The sequence below is a fragment of the Strigops habroptila genome, chromosome 6 (assembly GCF_004027225.2).
Source record: "Strigops habroptila isolate Jane chromosome 6, bStrHab1.2.pri, whole genome shotgun sequence".
In the NCBI taxonomy this organism is placed as follows: Eukaryota; Metazoa; Chordata; class Aves; order Psittaciformes; family Psittacidae; genus Strigops; species Strigops habroptila.
The window spans coordinates 20,634,080-20,658,743 of record NC_044282.2 but is presented as its reverse complement, the minus strand read 5'-3'; the positions used below and the strand labels follow the sequence as shown (position 1 = coordinate 20,658,743).

General features: G+C 41.3%; 1 protein-coding gene across 4 annotated transcripts in view; it reads right to left on the bottom strand.

The window, feature by feature from the left end:
* USP45 (ubiquitin specific peptidase 45) overlaps window positions 1–23,198 on the bottom strand; it is a 53,563-nt gene extending 30,365 nt beyond the window's left edge. For 2 of the 4 annotated variants that reach the window (XR_003992025.1, XM_030490621.1), the window contains exons 1-7: window positions 22,957–23,163; window positions 13,821–13,930; window positions 11,526–11,695; window positions 10,320–10,423; window positions 9,717–9,817; window positions 1,696–1,841; window positions 332–427 (exon numbers count right to left, since the gene is read on the bottom strand). Coding sequence is in view for 3 of the 4 variants with exons in the window: in XM_030490621.1 (XP_030346481.1) it covers window positions 332–427; window positions 1,696–1,841; window positions 9,717–9,817; window positions 10,320–10,423; window positions 11,526–11,695; window positions 13,821–13,920 (717 nt within the window). In the remaining variant the exon portion in view is untranslated. Of the gene's footprint in view, window positions 1–331; window positions 428–1,695; window positions 1,842–9,716; window positions 9,818–10,319; window positions 10,424–11,525; window positions 11,696–13,820; window positions 13,931–22,433; window positions 22,628–22,956 lie in introns of those variants that run through there. The other 2 variants (XM_030490618.1, XM_030490619.1) reach the window with 2 other exon arrangements.
* Between the last annotated feature and the right edge of the window lie 1,466 nt (window positions 23,199–24,664).

Below are 24,664 nucleotides of genomic sequence, written 5' to 3'. Positions count from 1 at the left end.
TATACTATTTCCTGCATCATACATTCACACTGAAGAAATTAAATGGAAAACAAAAATAAGCCAGCCACTCTTTCTTAGGTCAGGCATTATTTGCTGACCTAAGAAATGCTGACCACATTTTGTGGTCACTTCTGTGTCACAAAATGTGAAAGAAAGTGATTATTCCTCCTCCTCCCAAGCTGAATAATTAGTATTGTAAAAGTAGTGAGTTCACAGATATCATAAAACAGCTAAAACAATTAAAAGGCAAAAGAAAGGGCAGAGTGTGATTTCCCATCCTCCAGCATCTTCCCACATCTCCCCAAATTTGTATTTCTCACTGTATACTTACCAATTGGGAGTCTGAAGTATGACAGATTTTTAACTTTGTTCCTTTCTCCTTCATCTCATACATCAGTTCATTTAGTACGTGAGTCTGTGCCAAGTTCTTAAAGACAAAAAAACAAACCGAAGAAACACAAGCTAATCTTTCAACTATACATTTGTGTTAGATATAAATTCTAGCTTTGGGGATAGACAAAACCAGATATATTTCATAATATACATAATGTACATAATATAATAATGTACAACTGAGGTTTAAATCAGACTACTAGAAAAAGCAGGTATCACCCTTATATGAGCCAAGATCATTGATCTCAGACTGTTTCTAAAATTGTATCTACTTCTGTTTCTGTAATTCCAAAATAGTTTCCTAGTAATAACTTTGCTATTTTTGTTGAACAACATGGTATTTTATTTTATTTATGGTGAGGACATTAGTATCAGAAATTGTTTATTTCTCTGTAGACCCTCCCATCATGCCCCAAGAAGCACAAAGGTTTGGGAACACTGAAAAGCATTACCTCTCTGAATTTAAGAGAGAAACCAACATATCTCAGCTTTGTTTCTTTATTTTTGGTTAACTTTGACTGCAGATCACTTAGGTTTCTACAGTGCCCTAAGTATGGACAGAGAACAATTTGCAATAATTCTACTCCTTACACATGTACTATTTGTTTGCTGAGTTTTATAGTCACCACCATAAACACAAGGTAAAGCATGCCAGTTCAGAACACCTTCACAGCAGTTCTCTCGTTTGTTCCCTCCTGCCTGCAGACATACAGATGTCTCTGACAAGCAATACGATGGTCCAATAAAAAACCCACTAAGACTGCTGCTTTTTTTGAGGATGTTGAGTTAGTTGTGCACTACAAATGTATTAGTATAGCTCATTCCCCTTATTCTGGTCAGGAAAAAAAACCATAATCAATAAAAGTACTTTTATAACTCCATCCCTTGTAGGGGCTTAAAATCATAACAATGCACTGTGCAGACATTTACATTATGCATAAAGCACCACTTTTCACACCCACCAGTATGGTAAATACTGTGCATTACTCATGACTGCCTAATGCTGAACTACAAATAAAACCATATGCTAGAGTACAACCCACACACATATGCAGTGTGTAAAACACTTTGACATTTTCATTTGTCTCATTACTGCAAAAATGCTACTGAACCAGGAATCCTTTTTTGTTATAACAGGAACTATTTCTTGGACAGCAAGGAGTAAAAAGAATTTGAAAAGGACGTTCAGAAAGCAGAATGAATACTAGTAACAGTCAGAACCTTTTCTGAAGCCCACAGCTTATACATATTAAGTATTTCTGAAATTTATTAAGAGAAAGCTGTATGATCTTTCCATCTTACCTGCATGACAGCATTAAAAAAGCATGTATTTCCTAAATTATTTATTCCTTTAACTGGAACTGATGCACCATTTCCAGAACTTTTTCCTTTCAGTATTTCACTTGTTTCACTGTTCTCTTCGCGGAGTCGTATGATTTTTGATGAACCTATAATTAAACTATATGTTAATATTACTACATAATTGCATAGTTTAATCACAGAAGTTCTTCCATGGATTATGTTTATCATTTCTAACATTTGTGGAAAGATTATCTTGATGGTACTCTAAGCTGCTTTATGTAATCTTAAAAAAAACCCAAAGACATCAGCAGTTAAACCCCTGGGGAAAAAAATCCCCCCAACAACTACATATATCCAACAAAAACTTTCACATGGTGTCCCATAAGACTGTAACTTCTCCAATTAGCCAAGCGCTAAAGTAAAACAGGCTCTGTTAGTTTATTAACAATAGACAGTTAAGATGTACATCCATTTGACATACTAGAAACGCCACACAAAGGCAGCTTTTTGGTGGATTTGAAGAGAGGTAACCAAAAGTTGCCACCTGAATGCTGCAAGCCTTTATCAATTACCACACTCTGAATTCCTTCATAAAACTCAGTGAACAGCTGAACTGGAGTTGTTATCAGTTTCCCCAAAAGCTGCATTTGCTCCTTGACCCACCTCCCTTTGTCACAGCCTCAGGAATTGCTAACGCAACCCAAATACACACAATGCTAGTGTTTTAATTTCAAACAACAAAAATTTCATACATATGTAGTGGAATATGCTACCAGTATAACATCCACATTTCCCTATTTCCCTTATTATTTAAATAGATGAGGGGCAGCAAAGTTAGACAGTCATTAACTTGTAGCCTAGAGGTAATGGAAAGACTTGAGATAACAATATTTAGCCTCGAATTCTACTAGCAACTTTCATATCTTCATGGTTGCAGAACTAAATATGAACATTACTGACATCTGCAGTGTCTTAAATATTGATTAACAATGCATGTCAATGTAAACGAGTTATGGACTTAATAGATGCCAAGAACTGTGATGCTGCAATCTCTGTCTTGACATATGAATTCATATATTTGTTCTAATGAGTTTCACATTGAAGTCTCATTACAGTGTTCCAGAGAAATAACTAACAGACCTATTTACGTTAATGAAATGCTCATGCCAAAAGGTTCTTTTATATACACTCCTAGGTAGCTTCTTGCTTAGAAGATGAAAAAAATATGATTAAATAAAAAAGAAGTCATTAAAATATCTACTGTATCTGGCAACAAGCTTCTGATGCAGTCTGTCTGCACCCTATAGTGCCATCAAGGCATAATTATTTTTTCAAATTGTACCCAAGTTTGTCAAAATGCAGTTAGAGGTGCTTTGCTGTTTAGGAACATTTTTAAATGTTATTGGCAATACTGCTTACACAGCTTTAAAATACTCTCCTTTCCACTTGTGTGTAAAATTAAGACAGTACAAGGGCAAAGTAAGAGACCAAGCTCTCCCTGAAAGAGGAGACAGTGTTTTTCCATGCAATGAGTGACAAACATCTTGGGAGCTGCTCACGCCCGCAAGCAGTCACTGTTTTATGGGCTACGTGCAGCAACACTGATTTTAATTTTAATTGTCACGCTTACAAGGGGCACACTACAATGTCTGAGACTTGTCCACCCACACAGAGCTCCAAAAGAATCACAGCAGGAGAATGGAAGCTCCAAGTGTCTGCAACTCGAAGGCACTGCTCACTCCCAGAAATTCCATACTGTAAGGGGAGAGTTCTTCCCCATAGAAGAGTGCCATACAGAGCAGGGCTGGGGAGAAGAGATGGTTAAAAAAGTTAAAAAAAAAGGAGGAGGAAAAAAAAAAAGCCAAAATTGTGTAAATAATTTGTGTATTAGTATACCACAGTTGTTGCATTTATCCATCGGCATTCAAAAACATCTGGGACAGCATCTTAAAGTAAACAATGTTCACAAGGCCATCTGGACAAAACTGCAGGCAAAAATTAAAGCATAAGCATATGGAAAAGCAGATTTTTCTCTTCCCTTTAGCAGTACAGGATGACAAATGTCAAACCTAGATCTGTCCACGCTTCACTGTGCTATGCTTTGCAGCACCACCTGGCTCTCCTTGCACAGCCACCAAATATGGATAGCACTGCCACAGCGGACCATATCTGCAGGGCAAACTCGATAAAAGCATTTCACTTCATGGTTAAATGGCAGCTTCACACAAGTAGCAAGGTTCCATTTGCTGAACCTTACATATAAATTATTTAAGGGAGGGAAAACAAAGCCAAGGCATCCGGCTTTGCGATAAGACCTGGATGAATATGCAATTTTGAAGCACAATAAATGAGAACCAGACATCCGATTGCCACAAAGCTGGATAATTAGTATAGGGATAGAAGAACCAGTAGTAAATTAAGAAAAGGCCTGTACGTTGTTACTGAAGTCTAGGAACCTCCTTTCCTGGAGAAAGTTTTAATTACTGCCTCTTGATTTTTTTAAGGATTTTACAAACACGATCCATGTGACATTTTACTGGCTTTTTTGTATCTGTGAAAAAGTCTTGCCAGAAAAATGTTGCTTTGCCATTACACAAACATTAGCTGCTGCTTCCCTTATTCCATGCAGATAGTTTTAAGGACATATACAGAGCCAGAGGAAGGACAGCAGTTTTTAATTTAACTCTGCTCAGTGTCCCCAGCTCAGTGATAAATGACAGACAGGCCTGAAGCTGAATGTTTAGTTGACATGTGAAGAGTTGGTCAGTCTTAATAGAAGATGCTGGTAATGACTGTGATAGCTAAATACTTCTACAGATTGGGGCTGGAGGGTCCTTCTGCAAAATTAACCCAAGGCTACAAGCATGCTATTAATCAAAAGGCTAAGATGTAATTTTTTAAAGTGAATTTGCACTGAACTGTTTCATGGGCTCTTGCCGACTCAATCTCGCAACCCTGTAATGTTTTAACAGGCATGCTTTTGGATATGAAAAATTACTTTTAAGCCACTATAGACACGACAAGGAGTCCAGCAGAAGGATTCCATCAAAATGGCTGTCATCTGCTGCTGCCCACACGGGCCTTCAGCTCCTGGCCAAACAGGAGAAATGAAGTAGTCCAAACCATCCATCTGTGTGCAATAATACCTGTTATAAAAGACTTTATTAACATTAATGAGAGCAAAGTGGGTGAAAGGCACAGAGTAATTAAATTCATAGACTGATTTCTGTCTGTAGTTCACTATTACATCTTTTAGAGTTGATATGGTGACCCTCAAGCTCTCTGCACTTCTCAGGCACTGTGGACATCAGCCCCAGGCAGGTCTGTCCATCTCTGCAGCGGGGACAGCACATGCGACTGTGACTGTTTTGGGGCTCACGCATTCAGACTGCACCTCTCTGTCAGACAACTTCTGCGGTTTTGTTGTAGAGGATTAGACTGTTTCTAATCCAGCCACATTGGGAAAACTCTCACCCAGGTTGTGCCTACATCACCACAACCTCGTTTTCCCTTGACAAAGAGTATCCAGCTACTGAGATGCCCTACCGGAGCACTCTGCCAAGACCCACTGCCCAGCGCTCCATTCTACTTATCACACCCTACTGACCACGTCTTCCTAGGCACCAGCTCAGTGACTGCCTACAGTCCCACCATAGAATTACAGAACCATAGAATGATTTGGGTTGGAAGGGACCTTAAAGATCATCTAGTTCCAACCCCTCTGCCATGGGCAGGGACACCTTCCACTACACCAGGTTGCTCAAAGCCCCATACTGTCTGGCCATTGATGCCTACCTCCAGCACTCACTCTGGCTCTCACACAGCTGCAGTTGTGCATAGGCACAGCCTTCATGCTTGGCAAAACTTCCCAATGTCACCCTGCTCTCCCCCATGCTAGCAAACCCCCTTCCCACCAGACCCACAGGAAAGAGGACAGCAGAGACTGCTCCTCTGCTACAGCTCTTGCCTTTCCTTGCCACTCTTCTTCAGCTTTCTTCTTCTGCTCACCTGCCATCTTGTCTCGTAAGCTCTCAGAAGGCAGGGAACATCATTTTGTCCCACATCTGCACAGCACCAGCCTCATGGATATGTGACTGACATTCCTAAGCCCAACGTTAACAAAGACAATGGTTCAGTCCGTAAAGCAAAGCAAGTCACTGTACCAGGTGCACAAAAGCACACGGTGCTGACACATCCACTTGCAAAAGACATTCAGAAAACTTATCGCAGGTTCCATATCAATTTGTTTTGCCAGTACTTCAAATGTTTGCAACGCACATGGGCTTCTGTAGCGCCCTTGCTGAAACTGAGCCGTGCCTGGGAGTGCAGATGGCATGCAAGCAAAAAGATAAATGACATCCAAATTTTCTTTCAGCCCGGGAGTAAAGCAGTTTTGCTCTTCTTTTCAATGCAACTTTTTTTTTTTTTTTCAGATTAAAAATGAGAGTTCCAGGAATATGCACTTTTATTCCAAGGTCAAGCCTTTTCTACTGAATACACCTGAGGTACTTCAGCTGAAGGTCTTCGCTGTAAAAGCAAGGTTGACAAACTGCCTTTCTTTTACCAAGTTCTCATCATGCTGTATTATGAAATGCTACTAAATTGTCTGGCACTCCCTTTTTATTAAAAAAAATTTGATTTTTTTTTCAACACTCTACAACAGTAGGATCTAACCGTTACATACAGCACAGCTCTCTTCTGAAATGGTCACTAGCTTTATGTTTGAAAAGCCCAACCTTTCTTGCATTGTTACAATCCTACCAAATTAAAGATTCCAAACTGCAATTCTATTTCTGCGATTCTGCTGGAATGTTATAAACTGGAAAATACATCGGCACAGCGTGAAAGAGCAAGCTACTCAAGTACTAGTTTTGATCCCTATGCTCGGATGTCTTGTGCTACCTCACAAGTAAATAAGTATTTATTTAACACAGGAAAGGGAAGAATCTGTGGAGAAAAATGACAGAATGTTTAAAATATTTTTTTGCCAATTATTAAGTTCTCATTTCTTTGCAATGTGCGTAATTAGCAGCATCCCCTAACATGGAAGTAAACTTGCAAGAAAATTTATGACCAACAACAGACATGTCTTTTTGCTGAAGTCTATCTCATATTTGGAGAATCGACATATTCTGCTTTATTTTGCTATGTAATTTTCTTTTAGGTAGATAGAATGGGCTTACATGACTTCAAGCTCCAAATTACTATTTTTTTCAGTGTGATCCTTTGTCAACTGCTACTATCCACAGATGAAAAGAAACCTGAAAAGTTATTCACCATACTTTTTGTCTTTCCTTGCAAGTTAACACCTATTACTTGTACTGTAAAATTATATATTTTTTTAATCTTTGTTTTACACCAGTTATATCCATTAAAACAGATATCAAGTTTCTAACTTTCACCTATTGGCAAATCTGAGCAGCTGAACTTACTAACAAAATCTCATTCCTCTGCTTGACCTTCCCAACAATAAATTTAACTACAAAATTTGAGGATAAATATTCTTCCTTCCTATTCTATTGCCACACAAACTGATATTAATTAACTGCTCTATAAAAAAAACAGAGTATGCAATCCTATGTCTCCACCAATGTCTAATTTGGCCTTTGTAAAGGAAAATATGCGTAATATTCACTTTTAAAACTTAAAAAAGAATTTATTTTCTCCAGCAAAAGAGCAGGCACACAGATCGCAATGTCTCAGCATGGTTTCTGTGTACTACATGTGCATTATGCCCATGTGAAGCTCACAAGTGTGCCACACGGACAATACTGCACCTGCCTTTCTGTGAAAATCATCGTGGCCTGCTAACCTTTTCCACAAAATAGATTTCTGGGTGGTACACCCTAGAAAGCAATCTTGCTTTATTCTTCCATCTTGTGCCCAACATGACCTCTTAACCAAAGAGGCTCCTCTAAAACAAAACCAAGAAAAAGGAAAACAAAAAAAAAAGCAGGCATTGCTGGGTACAACAAACCATAGGATCAGATGTGAAAATCACACAGCTGCAAGCATTCTTTTGGGAACCCAGCACTGGGATTTATCTCAATCGCTTAATGTAATTACAAAAGTCAGTCATGTAGTAGTAATGTAATTTGCACATTTTTACAGCTGAAGTGAAGTTGAATCTTTATGAGAGGCCAAGTGAAAAGCAGGGATCCTGCTGCCACACTATTCCACCACATTAGTACCAAATGACAAGCATTTTGCTTTTGTTTATTTTCCAAGATGCATTAATTAGGAAATCTATATAACCCTCCCTTACATGTTTAAGCTGATTATTTTATCTTTAAATGACTCCTGCACTTTTGAGAACCAAAAAAACCCTAGCAGTCCTCATCTGTTACTTATATCCATGTTCATCCTGCATTTCTGCAGAAATTTCTACACAGTGCTATTTGAATTTTAATGACGCACCATGCCAACCAGTTGTTACAACAGAAAGAAATCCAGACATAAGATGAATTGTTGTTACAGTGCCACATTCTCATATGAAAATTAACTGTCTTCACCTGGGCTGCTTTCTTTGGAAGAAATGGAAAAGCAATGGGAAAAAAGCATAAGATTGATTTTTAAGTGAGAAATATGAACTGTTCACTGTCAGTCTTAAACTACTTCTCTCAAGTTATTTTTCATTTGTTTAAAACTAGTTTATGTTTTTAATAGTTGAATGTACGAAATAAATTTAAAAATCTAAGCCAACTAATAATATAAAGGATGACTGTTACACTGAAAATATCATTGTAACATGAAATAAAATGCTACACTAAAAAAAGCGAAAAGATAAGTTATCAATAGTAAAGTTAATTTTCAGTGTTATACTTCGTGTTCTTTGTGTTTTGGACAACAAAATGAATCACATTTCAATTTCAAATTTAATTTCTAAAAAATCCTTAAAGGCAGTGTAATTTAAAGAAAAGAAAAAAAAAATCTTACTGAAGTTACATTTCTTTAGGGGAAGTACCAACTACGTCAGTCCAAGTATTTGACATAAAACAGAAAATGCATTGCTGTTACATTTATCAAAGTGAAACAAGAATGCCAACTCTGGCTGGGAATTCCCAACCCACACATACCATATTTATCAATCCACAGCTGTTTCCCAGCCGCTTCCAGTGAGGAACCTGGCCCAGAGCAACAGACCATGCCAGGTAAACAGCTTTTTCCTCTTTTCCTTGCCACTTAAGAAAACCCAACAAATCATATTCAGGCCAATATTCCTAGAGCTCTCAAGAATGGGACCCAAGCTGCTCAGAACAGCCACTCTGCCACATGGAGAGGGTCAGAGAATCATAGAATCAACTAGGTTGGAAAAGACCTTTAAGATCATCAAGTCCAACCATTACCTCAGGACTGCCAAGACCACCGCTAAAACATGTCACTGAGGGCCTCATCTACACGGTTTTTGAAAACTTCCAGGGATGGTGATTTCACTGCTTCCCTGAGAAGCCTGTTCTGACGCCTGACTACCCTGTCGGTGAATAAATTTTTCCTGATATCCAATCTAAATCTCCTTTGGCAATTGCAATTAAAACCCAATAACATAAATGAACATAAAGCATTACATCCATCAACAGAGTATAAGAAAATCCACTTAAACAAATTTAATTAACTGTGGAAAACAAATTTAAATCAGAAAAATTTTAAGATGTGACACATCCACACTAGGAAAATGCAATTATTTTGTTCTTCTATATAGTTTTTGTGCACTAATTTATATGGCATCTTATTGAAGATAACTTCTTCTCTACAATAAACTTTCTTCATTAAAGACAAAATTTGGAAAAACTGTCCTACGGTGCCCAAAGTACTTTTTAAATGTAATCACATTGCAGGAAAAAAATGGCATGTTTTGACAGGCATTACTTGCCCAAGTAATTGTGCAATTACCAATTGCATTATACTTGCACCATACACAATCTTTTAGTTGTATGTTTAACATGACTCAAAATCTGAAATGCTCATTTTTAGAGGCAGTAAATTACAGATCTCTCCACATAAAACTATTTGTGTAAACTTACTTGGTTCAGCCCTGGAACCATGTTTTTGAAGAAAGTCAACTATCTGAGCCAAAACCTTTTTGTTGCAATGTGTTGACAGCTCTTCATCACATTCATAACACCTAAACAAGAGAAGAAACAAACTGGAATTCAGGATAACTGGATACACCTCCCAGCTCTAACACACCTCACAAACAACTTTACACAAATTATTTAAGCTCTAAGTTTCAATTTTTCATACTAAAAAGAGGAGTCAAACTGAATTCTCTCATCTCTTATAGGGTCTTCTACAGACCGGTCCCAATTCACTGTGATACTTACAGATTTAAATAATCTGAGTTTATAGTCCTGCAAATAATCATACAGAAACAAGCAGGAAGGACAAACTCCTATAACCAGCCAACTCGCTACAGAACATAATAGACTCAAACTTCTATCTTAGTGTTGATTTGTGCCTCCTCTGAAAGTCCTAAGGACACGAATTTTCTCTCCAGAAAGCCTGCCTTTCCTCTATATATTCACTTCACCTGTCAGAATCATTCTTTATCATGAGAAGATGCTGCTTTAAGTTATGAGTAGTTCTTACATACAAGTATATATGAACATCTGCATACTCATTCTTACCATATGATCCATGTGCTGAGGTTGATAACAATGCAATGAGGTTCTGTGCGTGCTGTTTGGAAGTGTTTCAGAGAATGCTGGCCTTCCGAGTTCTTACTACATCCCTAAAAATGGAAACATCAGCACAGTAAGGATTAAAAAAGGGAAGAAGGAAAAGACTGTATTATTAGTAGATAAACTACCAAAACTTCGCTTTTCAAAATGAGGCAGAAAACTGTAGTGCCCGAAATACTCATTTAGCATTCCCACGGACTGAGAGGGTTTAACATCTTTATAATCCAGTATTATAAAGATATCAATTAACAGGGGTTTTTTGTTTGTACTAAAAAGCTACTCAGAACACACCATTTTTGTACAGCAACTTCAAAAGAAAGCATTTGCAATTTTTCAAGTATCTACAGAGTGGGACTTAGAAGATTGAGAACTGGTCTCTGAATGAGCTTTGGAGGCTACTAACAGTATAAACATGAAAAAGCACAGAGTGTTAACTCCTTTTCAAAGCCCTCCTTAACCACAGATTTTCAGAGACAAGAGGTTCTCAGCAGATCCCATTAACTATCTTCCGAAGCCTGCGAATAGCACAGTTCTTTGCAAAATTAAATCTGTTCAGATAATACTGGTGGGAGCTGGCTTCTGTCCTTACTATAGCAAGACCTACTGAAAGTTTAAGAAAATTGTGAAATGCTTTGTTCAGGCAACTGTTAGCTAAACAAAGCATGACACTGCCTGTAAATTGAATTTTTTCTGTATTTTTACTTCACTCACAGGGCAGAAACCTGTGCAAGCCTTTGGGGTCAGGACCTGCCATTGTAAACTCTTGAGGCCACAATTTGACACTATAACTGATCCAGTCTAATGGCTAGCTGCCACAAAAAGCAGAACTCTCACTTCGGCACAGTCCTTTCTCTCTAGTTTCCATCAAATCTAGTAATTGAGCGTCCACAGTATAAGTCGATTCAGCAATATAGATATTTAGTTTTTCTCTCATTTGTATTTGTGGGATCCAAAGCTAACCTAAAACACTGCTGCAAACAAGACAAGAACCTAAGGCTACATTCCACTCCACTGAAGAAGCTGAAGAAAGCATTTATGTCACACTGTTTCACTGAAGGTAATGAGATGCCCAACAGACAAGTATCCACACCAGTCATATCCTTTAGAAACTCAGGGCCGATCCACCTCCACAAATTTACAGCATATGCTTACCTGAGAGCCACATTTGAGACACAGCCATATGTCCAAAGGTGCCACGGGCTCACCATCACTCATCCGTCTCTCCTTCAAACATTCTGCACATATTGACCAGACGCTCTGAGCTACCGCCCTCTTCACATGATGCACATCTACCGCTTGGCTCACGTGCTGGCAGGTTAAGCCTAGGGAAAACAACACGTACTCGCTTTCATCCATTAAAAATAATAGCTATGAAAGGGAACATGTACACTAGAAGAGCAGAATCTTCAATGGATTCAGCATTTGGAAAAAAATAGCAAAGAACTAAAAGGGGAAAAATCATCCAGCTGCTCCTCATATACTCAATTTTAAGAAGAATCTATTTCAGTCTTTCAATAACGAAAATCCTTTTCAAGTCAATAAAAGCCACCTCTTAAAAACAGATAAACTACTTTGTACAAAAGTACAAGGATTACTTTTGTACAAAATTCATTTCCCTTTTTTTTGTTTGGCTTTTTTTTTTTGTCAGCAGTAAAATACTGCATAAATCTATTTTTGCATGTAACAACACAGGCAGTTGACCTCCTTTTCAACCTATAAAGAAAGAGTTTCAAATACCTGTGCATCCCTATTACAACTGTCCATTCTGAACATTAATATCAACCACCATTCTTCTCTGTCATATTTTTGGCACAAATTCCACTGTAATACTACAGAGTAACATAGGTTTGATGGAACCTCTGAAGGCCACCTTGTTTAAAGCAGGGCCAAATACAAATTTAGATCTGGTTGCTGATGGCTTTGTTCAGCTGCAAGTTTAATATCTTCAAGGATAGATGTTTCACCAACTCACTAGAAAATCAGTTTTCTGTCTGACCATCCTCAGGGTGAAAATAAAATAAATTTCCTCATACCTAGCCAAATTTTCCTCGCCCTACCTTTTGTCTGTTACATTTAGTGCTTTCATTGTGGGCCTTCTGGAAGAGTCCAGCTCTGACTTTTCTATAACCACCCATAAGGCAGTCAAAGAAAGAAACTATACTTTCACATCTTTGGCTAAACAAAGCCATTTCCTTCAGCCCCTCTTCACACACCATGTTCTCAATCTCCTTAACCACATGGAGGGGGTAAACCACTGCTGGACTCACTCTGACATGTGAATGTCTTTCTTCTAACAGAGAGCCCACAGTTGGACACAGTCCTCCAGATGAAGTCTCGCAAGTGATGGGAAGATAGAATCACGTACCTCACCCTGCACTCCAGTTAATTTAGTCCAGCATACAGCAGGCACAAACCACACTGGTTGCTTTTATTCAGTGTGCGCACGGGGAATCCCAGGACCTTTTCTGCAAAGCTACTTTCAAACCACTTACTCACACTCTGTAATTGCATGTGGTTATTTTGGCCCTGGTGCCAAACTCTCCACTTGCCTCTGTTGAACTCCAAGAAGTTTCTGCCAGCCCATTTCTCCTGCTGGTTTAGATCGCTCCGAACAGCAGACCTACCCTCCAGCATATCACCTGCTCTCCTCAATTTGCTGTTATGAAGATGACAGAGAGTAGCCTCGCAGTGACATCACCCAGCTCCCTCAGCACCATCAGAAGCATCCCATCTGATCCCATGGACTTGTGTGTGCCCAGTTTGCTTAACAGCTCTCAATCTTCTTCTAATCTGGGAAATGCTTAAATCCCAGAGTCTGCCACTAGGCTCAGGGAGCAGGGAGGACCGAGTGCAGAGCTTACATGTGAAAACAAAGGCAGGATTTTGTTACTTAGCCTTTTCCCATGCCCGGTGTCGCTACGTCCCCTAGCCCCTCGAGCAGCATGTTTGCACTTGCCTTAGCCTTCATTTTACTGTCACAGTATCTATACAAGCCCACCCTACTCTTCACCCTCATCAGATTCAACTCTAACAGAGGCTGGCTTAACTAATCGCATCCCTGCACACTTGGGGTCCCTGCAAGGGCAGCCCAAACCTGCTTTCAGCTTCTCTGCCTCTCCTTTTTGCCGATGAGCTCAGCTGGAAGCTTCCCATTCAGCCAAGCAGCCTCTTGCCATGTGTGCTTGACCTTCCCTAGACGGGAAAGGACCATCCTCCTGCTTTGAAGAGGTTGTCATCAAAGATCAACCAACTCTCCAGAGCTGCCCCTTCAGGGCAGTCATGTAGTGTAACAACGGATCATGTCATAAACACTTGACTGGGGATATTTCTGTTATAAATTCAAACAAGAAAAGTGTCTCATGGTACCACTGATTTGTGGGTTTCATCAGTCAACACATAAGTTATTAGCCCTCAACCTCAAGGCCAAACATCACATAGTGTATTTACCTGAAATATCATCTGAAGAGTCCTCATCCTGCGGCCTGTTAGGCCTTTTGCTTCTCTTTGGTTTCTCAGGGTTGGCTCTTGATGGATCTTTCACCCGCATCTGTCACTTACTAGGAAAGAGAAACAGAGGCTGTTTTACTGTCTGAACACTTCATCAAATGTAGTGAGTTTGAACTCTAAAGGCATGAAATCAAATCACACATTAAAACCTTATGAACACAGTTTTAGGCTTTGACTAACGTCCGCTGTTGTGTAACAAGGAGTATGAATGTGCCAGGAATGAAGTCTTAGGAATGCTGCAAGATCAGTTAGTTACACTACATGACATTATTAATTTTATCTGTAGCTACAGGGGACACAGTTCCAGGCAATGGTATTAAATACTTGAGATATCAAGATTTTCTTCATGTTTGTTATTGTAAAGTACTACAGAGATCCAGCCATACTCCACCAGAAAAACTTCATCGAAAGAAAATCTTCTCTTCCTTATGATATTTCTCTTTGGAAATTGCTTCTGAGCAATTTCAAACACTTTACTACAATACAAAAGTCTTGAAATCTCATGAAAGTGTCCTCTCCCATGAGTGAGGACAGACTGGAGTGCAAGCGGACCCCTCTACTAAATATCAGAGAATACATATGGATGAAGTCTCTCATAGGAAATTAGGATCATTAATCAAGGAGTCCTACAAGGAACAGAATTAAAGAATAAGTATTTGCCACTAAATTTTACAAGACAATCTTCAGAGATTTCAGCACATCATTCATTTAATCAAAATCCAAATATGAATTTACCAAAGGACTGTAGCTGTGCATCACACAAACAGCTCCTGAGGCTTAGTTAACAGGCTGTCTTTTAATAATGTGCTTCATAAAAACGAATTTATGTTTTCATATACAAAGCATATGAATGTAAGTCAAATATTCATACATTGCAAACCTGTAGGCCATTCTGTTATGAAAAAGTCTTGTATACCCCGAACAGGTTAATAATGTCACCTGAGCCACCAGTACCAAGCATTTTCAACGGTGCTACTAAATTTATTTGTAGGAAACCTCTAAATTCATAAAATCATAGAATGAATCACAGAATGGTTTGGGTTGGAAGGAACCTTAAAGATCATCTAGTTCCAACCCCCTGCCATGGGCAGGGACACCTTCCACTAGACCAGGTTGCACCAAGCCCCTGTGTCCAACCTGGCCTTGAACACTGCCAGGGATGGGGCAGCCACAGCTTCTCTGGGCAATCTGTGCCAGTGCCTCACCACCCTCACAGTAAAGAACTTCTTCCTTGTGTCCAACCTAAATCTAGCCTCTTTCAGTTTAAAGCCATCCCCCTCCTTGTTCTATCAGTACACACCCTTGTACAAAATCCCTCTCCAGCTTTCTTACAGGCCCCCTTCAGGTACTGGAATGCTGTTATAAAGTCTCCCCAGAGCCCTCTCTTCTCCAGGCGCCAGAACAACCCCAGCTCTATATTTGGGAATAGCAAAAGATATATTCTTGCTACAGATCAAGTAGATGACTGCCAAAGTTTAGAAAGTTTGTCTAGCTAAGGTTTTAAATCTTCTCTGTATATGCATTTAGACCTTTGTACTACTGAAGCTCTTAGAGACAGGGGAATTGACCTGTATATTGAACTCAATGTTTCCTCTCCTTTCTTATCCATTAAGCCAATCAGCAGAACAGTTGCCAATATCTATATTAGAGCACCATCATCGCTGGTATTTGAACAGCCTTCACTGAAGCAAAGCTGGCAATCCGTACCTCAGAGCTCCTGTTCCAAGTTCCTACAGATCTGGACAGACGTCTCTGCATCTGTCACACATACTGTCAGTGCTGGAGGTTTTTTGCATAACATTAGAGATTTATTCTGGACAAGTCAAATTTCTGTAGAGTATGAAAGAAACCTTTACTCTTTGCTTCCTTGCATCAAAGGCTTCATGTCTCCTCAACTTTTCAAAATGCACTTCTTTTTTGCAGAATGCTCCATTTACAGTTTATTAGCAGTCAGTTTATACTATATTAAATAGCATGGTGTTCTTAAATTACAGATGTCAAGATTTCCTGTACTTAAGGGTATAAAGCTTCCAGTGTTTAGACATGCAAGTGAACAATGACACTGAATTGAGCACTGCTCTTTTTGTAGGTTTGCAATTCATATCCATATAGTAAGGAAGATTTGAATATTCCAGCTCTTGACTATATTCAACAAATTTTAGCATGTCTAATGAACATCAGCAGCCTTCTTAGAACATGAAAAAGTGCTTCAGATCCAAACAACTTCAACTGTGTATTTCTACCTTGGCACCTTATCACAGATATACAAGCTTCATGTGAAACTACCCATCACCACCTGTTACACTGCCGCTTATCTGAGCACAAGATTCATTGAGACATTCATCAAACAGTAAGGCAGATATATATCTGCTGTTAGAAAAGCCACGATCTTACACTAAATTATGTAAAGAGTCAACAGCAAAGGCAGCAAAAATGTCCTCCCTGAAGGAACGCAGTTGTGTTTAGCTTATTCAACACTGACATAAACAATCTACAAGTTCATTTCAGCATAACAATTTTTCTCTCTTCAGACAGATTAGTAAGACTGTCCAAACCATAGATTTCACCCAATGAAAGTCATGTTCAGATCAGTACGTTTTGCGAGCTCAGATAACTTAATGAAAGAACTATTATGGACCAATCAGCTGAAATACAAGCAAGCTTTACCACCTCTGAAATCCTGCGGCACACAGGCCAGGTGACACAATCTGGATCCAGGAACACAGAGCCCACCACTAAACCCACTCTCTAGGGTCCTTCAGGACACATGGAAAGGACAGTGTCAGCTGATACCTGCAACAACTGAAAATGTGGCATTTCTAGCCCAATATAATGAATGTGGAATTAGAAATGAACACTGGCATAAGAAGCCAGCGCTCACACTGCAGGTTTGGGAACCCACCGAGCAACCCAGAGACTTTCAGTCTTCTTTCAGCAAGAGCAGGCAGAACAAAAGATAACACGGACCATTAGATTAATCAGTTTTCAAGAACACGCATATAGACAGCCATCCATCAGACAATGTTTACTGACCTGTGAGCTCTTGGAAAAGCCACAGCATGTCAAGGACCTAGCCAGCCAGGGTTGGTGCCTGCTTTTGTAAACCATGTAAGTGGGATGGAAGGGTAAAAGCAACGAGCTGCTCAGTATGCATCTACAATGCAAGTAGCACAGTATATATGCAGTGCTATCTGCCCTTTTCCAATATATTTGGGGATGGAAAACATTACAAAGAAAAGATCTCATTGAACAATTAAAAACATGATCAACGTTTCAAAATCAAGATGTTTACACTAGGAATTTGATTATCACACTTATTTGAGATAAACAAGGAAGAAACCTAAGGTGCTACAGAAATTACTTCTCAGAAATATTTCAGTTTACGGGAAATAGAAGATTTTATTGGCATTAAGCCCCTGAACAAACATAGACCAAATAAAGCATAAAATACAGCTAAGAAAAAAGCAAGAGAAAAATTCCGTAGGTTTCTGTTGACTATAGGTATAAGCCATTCAGTACAGACAGGCAGAGGAGAAATTAACAATTTACACAAAATAACTTGACACACTGAAGATTAAAAACTGTGTGAATATTCCCATGATTTGCCTCTTTCCAACCCATTCTCCCATTTCTTTAATATGTTCAATGAGTAATTTGTGACTACAGCTGTCAACTGTGGAGAGTCCTAAAGGAGACCGACTCTCCCTCTTTCCCTATGAAGAAAGAAGTCTCCATGAATCCTTGCCTGGAAGTTTCTTTTTGTGATGGAAAAACTAATACAAGAATGTTTTCATTTTGTATACAAAAAATCAAGTCACAGTGCAAATGGTACTTGACTAATGACTCTGACAAACAGAAAAACCCTGATTTTGGGGGTAGAAAAAGCTGAGTTCAGAGAGTATGTTAGCTCCATCCTGATCTCTATTTGGCACACAGTAAAAATCTTAAATAGAAATTATGCAGTTTCATGGGAAAAAGCTAAAACTAGAAAGAGCTAGATCTCTTCCTTTTAAACAATCATTTCATACAGAACTAAGAACTAGTTCTTGCCAAACTCGTTCAGATTCTTTGAGCTCAGTTTGAAGTGTAATCATCATCACTTGCAATTCTTGGTTTGCTTTCTATTTCTTAAAAGAAATAAAAATGCCAGTCTGCCTGCAAATAGCTGATTAAGATCAAAAGCTCCTCACTACAACTGCTCATTTCCACCTTTCTAGAAAGCACAAACCACTTTAAAAGCAACAGAATGATCTGCCTACTGAATTTTAAGAGCTTCAAATCTGACAAAATGCCAAAAATCAAAATGCTAAATTTGTTAAGTTAAATCTAAGGTATGCCTAGACTGTTTTAAATGTTAACTATGCCTGAAATAGGCTACGCTTAACAATGTTAATATGTTCACATTTAAAAATGCACCCTCTTCATAAAGCATATATTCAGAAACTAAAAAGAGCTAGATGCAGTTCCTAAAATAAGTGCTTGTTATTCTTTTACAATTTTATCTTTTGCTGGAATTCAGTAGAACTAGCACCAAAAAAAGATACAAAGCTAGTGTGAACTAGAATTCACTTCTCTTTTGGAGGAGAGATGTACAAGCAAACTACGTCTTCACTGTCTAGACTCCCCAAAATCTATTCCCATCTTATCATCTTGCACTCCTGACTTAGAGCTTGAGTCCCTCCTCCTGCAATGTCTACAGCTCACTTGCTAAGCTTTGAAACATGCCCCCCTAGTGAGATTTCCCATGCTGTACCTTTACCATGATGTGCAGAAGAAACTTGAACCAGATCATCAGTATGCTAGAGAAATAACCTGCCGTGCTGACTGCTACCATATCACTGGTTCCATCTGCCAAGATCCTGTTCTCTCACCCTTATGGTGGTGCCAGCTGTTTCAGGCAAGTGCCACATTTTTATTCTTATTATCTGTGTAATACCTATCACAACATTTTTCCTGATCCTTGATTAACTGGGAGGATTACTATTTCGTTACTAGTATACAAACAAGATAAAAATGGTGCAATAACCACCAACTCATCTAAGCAACTTACCCTATGAAATATAACTAAGTTTGTCCACAGGTAGTCTCCAGGTACTATTTTGAATAGGGGTAAGATTTTCCCAGTAGGACTGCCCATTAACTGTGAAACCAGTGTTGTTAATTATTTCATCAGTGAGCACCTGAATTCAAAGAAGCTGGGGCAAATACATTTACCTCAGTCCGTCAATTCATCTGAGATACCCTAAATTCCAGCTGCCTTACCACTTGTAGTCAAACTTTCATGTTAAAATGATACCATTTTAGGTTGCTAATGTAAAAAAAAAGAAAAGCAACTGCATCACACTGAAAAGGCATGGAGTGAAAAATCAGCCATTTCATGTAACTCAACAGCACCATTTGTCAACAGCAGCCTAGCACCAATGCAAGGGGCTGAGGAACAGCACAGATGTGCAGTTTAAGTCCAAAGGCCAAGATGCTCCGTAGTGCATGTGTGAACGGTCTTTATGAGCTTCCACATAACTGTCAGACTACAGAAAGAAGAGCCTTGTATGGGTCAGTAATGCCAGATCCTCAGCAGAATTGCTACGTGTTTTGACGTAAGCTGCAAGTTGATCTATTTTGGACGTCTGTTCCAAACGTTACCTGTGGCATTTTGGCTTGCTTGCCGCTAGATCAAATGTCACCCAATCACAGAGCAAGAACCGCGTCCATCACGGTTAGCGACTGGGCAGTGTCACCCATCAGTGGGCCAGGAGGCTCAGCGCTCTGACAGCCACCGAAACCTTTGCGGCAAACAAGCCCCCGCTGCCTGCTGGAGCAGTAAAAGGACCAGAACTGCTGACTGGTAGTGGCAGCAACACTTCTTCCCCTGGAAAATGTCATCTGAGATTCTGAGAGTGTCTTCTCCAACATTTCCTAGCCCAAAGGCACATCACACATCCTACACCGTTGCTGGAGCTCAAACGCCAACCCTGACATTACATTACAGTCCTAAAAGGGTGAGACACTGATGCACTTTTTGCACAAGGAACAAGATGGAGCCGTAAGACCACTAAATACAACTTTCCAAGTGACAGTAAAAATCCCGCAGCATTTCTCACTTTTATTAATCATTTTTATCCAGCTGACCATGCTAAACCTGGTCTGATGACATTCACGTTTGCATCCTGCACAATCCCCCTCAGATTTCCTCCTGAAACCCATTTGCCACAGAAAAATTACTTCTAAAGATGAACAGAAACCAGATGTGTCCAGAAACCAGAATGGAAAGACCCTGTAACTGGGTTTATGACTAAAGTAAATGAAAGGATTGAGTGGGTAAAAGGAGTAGTATTTTGATTACATATTCTTGCCAGCATCTTACAGCAAAGGTCCAACCTCATAAAGCAAACTGCAACTTCTGTTATGCTCTCTATCCCACCTTAAATGTATTAAAAAATAAATAAATATGAACACACCAAGAGGGGAAAAACATCTGATAGATGCATTCGTGGTCTAACATGATTTTCCACAAATGCATGCTTTAAAACGCAGAACGCTGTTAAAGTACCATAAAAAGAGCCATGGCTTTTAACTAATCATGTTGGCCCACAAGTGAAAATTTTGTTATGTGGAAAGACAGGCAGATGACACTCTGTGTTACAGCTGTAAGAGTTATTTTTCCCCTTCTTAGTAGCTGGTGCCGTGCTGTGTTTACAGCTGTAGTCTGAGGACAATGCTGATAACACACGGATGTTTTAGTTGTTACAAAGTAATGCTTACCCTGATCAAGGACTTTTCAGTCTCATGCTCTGCCAGTGAGGAGGGGCACAAGAAGGGGGCACAAGAAGCCGGGAGGGAGCAGAGACAGGACACCTGACCCAAACTGGCCAAAGGGGTATTCCATACCACAGCATGTCATGCCCAGTATAAAGCCCACAGCACCCAGTATTCCCAGGCGGTCTCCCATCCAAGTACTAACCAAGCTGACAGACTATGCACTCATGTAATATGAACACCAACGTAACAGTGCCATCACCACAGAAAACCTGAGGGCGTAACAACTGAAACAGCTGGAAAGTGACCACTGAAATCTTGGCAGGATAACTATGTGGACAAAAACTAGAGAAAAAAAGTGGTCTGAGATGTCATAAGAGAGCATGAAGGGCAACATCAGCAAAGGATGAACTTCAGAGAAATGCTAATTCTGTGAAGCCTAAAAAAAACCAAACGGAACTGGGGTTGCAGCGCAGTGTGTGAGATAGCAAGGCTGAAGCCCACACAAAACAATACATTAAGCTGAGACTCACGCTGTACCCATGCCTAAAGGGCTGAGTCAGAGCAGATGAAGGAAGACAATGGCTGCACGTAACCTCCCATCTACTCTGGAAGGGTGCCATGGGAGTGAGCTGATCAATGGAAGTAAAACAGGTAAAATAGTAAAGGACTACGGAAAACTGGTTTGAGCTCTTTGAAAGTCAAAGTCTTGCCACTGAGAGCAAAAAATTTCATTGCATTTTCCTCCTCCACACAAACTGCCCCAGTTTCCTTTGATGACACGTCTAAAGTGGAGCAACTTGTCCTTGATCCACAATTGATGCTCACAGCAGAATCCATAAGATGCCAGCTGCATTTCTGTGAATCTCGCAGAAACAAAACTACAGAGCACCAGTTCTTCAATATTTCATGAAGAAATCTGACAAAACATTTACAACCATAGTAAACTGCAGAGCAGTTTCACAAAGGCATATTCTGCTACCAATCTGGCACATGCTCGTGCCACTACTATGCTTCCACTTAAAAAGCTAGAAAATCAGAGTGGAAAGAATCCTCTGAACACAACTCTGCTTTACGTGCTTGTATAAGAGGATTATTTAATAGAATTGGGAAACACCTCTAGCTAAAGACAACATGCAACAAGAATACAGTGTTACACCTGGACTTATTGCCATCTGCTTCTGCGTTCTTGACATCTTACTTTATTCTTCTGTATCTGCGTTTAACATGCCGTTGTGCATATCCTGTTTAACTGCGTGAGTAGCAACATATCTACAGCAAGAGCACGATGAAGTCCTGAAGTAAGGGACATGAACAGCAAAAGGCTGAATGAAGTTCTAAAACCAAAATCCATAGAATCAAAACATTAACTCAAATACAACATGCAGAGTTGCAGTTATGGACCTAAAATACCACGTCTCTGGTTGATCGAGAGGACCGTCACCAGGCTGTCATCTAACCACCAGGCACGTACCAGTCTGCATTAGCTGAAAACCAGGCTTCAGGTAGCAGAGCATGGGCGCTGTGGCCACATGCAATGCCTGCGAAAACACTTGGTGTGGAGAGCCCCACGCAGCAGCGGCAGCAGGCCGGGCAGTGGCATCACCAGGCCGGCATATGCCACGCTGTCAGAGCAGGGCATAAATGATCACGCTAGCCTCATGACACAGAACCACAAGACCATTTTATAACTGCATTCACTTGCTAACTTGCTTAATGCAAAGTGAATAGAGCATATGTTTAAACCCGACCAAAGGCGATGCTACCGACTCAAACTGAACAGGCCGAGCAGCTTACTGCGGGTCACGGAGACGGCCCGGTTGCTGTTTTCATGTGACGGTAGGGCTAACCTATTTCAGATCGACAGCGGACAGTCACCACCAGCAGCTCGCCGCCAGCAACCCACAGCGAGCCCACGCGAGCCGTAGTTGGCCACCAGACCGGAACACGTCGAGAGAAGCGCTGCTCGGCACCGGGGAGGGAGGGCGGCCGGCCCGGGGCCACGGCGAGGCAATGCCCCTGCCCGTCTGTCCGCCCGCCCGCCCGCAACCCGGCACCAGCGTCGCGCCCCCTCCCGCGCCCCCTTCGGCTGCACCTGCGCGGCGCCCTCGGGCCGCGGCTCCGCAGGCCGTCAGCCCGGCCGCCGCCATGGCGGGGCGGATCGGCGCGGCCCGGCCCGGCTCTCCAGCCGCAGCAGCCGCGCGTAAGCGCCGAGACTCCGCGACCCCGGCTCCGCAAGGACGAGCCCGCCGCGGACACGGCTTCCCCCGAGCTGAGCCGACGGCCTCCCCCCTCCCCGCCCCGAGCGCCCCGCACTCACGGAGCAGCGGGCGGGCTGCAGGCAGGCGAGCGCGGCGGCAGGAAGCGGCGGAGGAAGCTGGGCCGCAGCCAGGGCCGCGCCACTCTGCTCCGCCCGGCGCGGCCCGCCCCCGGCTTCGCCGCGGCGCTCCCCGCCCTAGCCCCAGCCGCAGCCCGGGCCCGAGCTCTGGGCTCCCGGCTCCGCGCGGGCCCTGGGGCGGGCTGCCCCCGGCGCCGTACGAGCTGTCGCGGAGGGGGCGGCCGGGGGGAGGTAGCGTGGAGCGCGGTGGGCTCCGGGAGTGGTGCCGATTTGAGGGCAGAATGGGTCTCCCGGGTAGGACGGCCGATGGAAGCGGGGCTGCCGGGCGGGTCGGAGCCTATCTGAGCCCGCCGAGGGGCAACAGGTAGCGGCAGGTCTGGCTGCGGGTCACCTTAGAAACTCAAGGGAAAGAATGGAAGGGTACAAAGGAAGGGAGACGTGATGGAGTTACCTTCGCATTGGAATTTGGCAGGGTCTTGCTGAAAGACCTGGAGATGCTGCACCGGATTTGTGCATGTGGGGAGCAAGCTAACAGGTCGCCTGAGTGCAAGGGTGTGGGTAGTTGTATCCAGAGGTTATAAAAAGGATGTAAACCCTGCGTAGATTTTCAAGGTAGCCACCGTGGGAGGGGCAGGAGGGAGATCGGAATCAAAGGTGCAAATCCTAGCTGGGGAGCAGGCATTGTAAAGGGTGTCCAGCACACACGGGAGGAGCTAAAAGAAACTGGGATTGAGATTAAACTCAGCATGTGGCTAGACAGTGAGGGGGGCTTTATTTGGAAGAAGGCAAATCTGAAAGATAGTAGTTTTATTGGAATAAGATTATGCAGTGACAAGAAATAAAGAAAGAGGAAAAGGGTGAAGTTGCAGTGGCACCCCTTAAAAATCAAGGATGGAGAACCACTAGTGTGTCTGCTGACAAACGAAAGAATGGTTAGGGAAGCATGTAGAAGTCATTGGACCAAGCAAAGACAAGACGTCAAGAAGAGTGTTACTGAAAGTGGTTGACAGATTAAGCGGGATTTGATTTAGGTAGGAGGAATTCTTCAGGCACTTCAGTGACAGTTGTGACAACTGAGCACAAAGATCTGCAAGCACACTGCAGACCAGAGGAACCCCAGACGCGAGTTCATGAAGTCTATATGTGAAAGAGAAAGAATGTGGGACAACAGTCTGAAACAAACTGGATCAAAAAGTGAGTCCTTCCTCCTCCATATGGGAGAAATTAGAGAATTATTGTGCTGCAAGACCAATAACTAGATTAAAAGGTTAAAGAGAAAGAAGGTGGTCGTTATTTACTACATAAAATATACAGTAAGTTATAGTTTAAAAGAGAATTTGCAGAGGTAGTGTATTCCATACGTTATTAAAAATGGAAAATGCATACATCTTCAACTCATATATAGATGTACTGCCTCAAAGAGACAATTTGCAAATGCCTGTCAAGGCGGCCATATGGAGAGGCTGGCAGAAGGGCAGCTAGTGAACCAGTTACATGTGCCAAGTTCAATTTGTCACACTTTACAGTACTGAGAAATATTTTGTTCTCGTTTTGAGAAGGAAAAATCTCATTAGTACAGATTCAACAATATACTCCTCAAAATGCATCTTTTACAAAGAAAAACATCCAGTATGTCTGCCCTTAGATACATACGGCTGGTACATAATGTATCTACAGGGGTATATAGTAA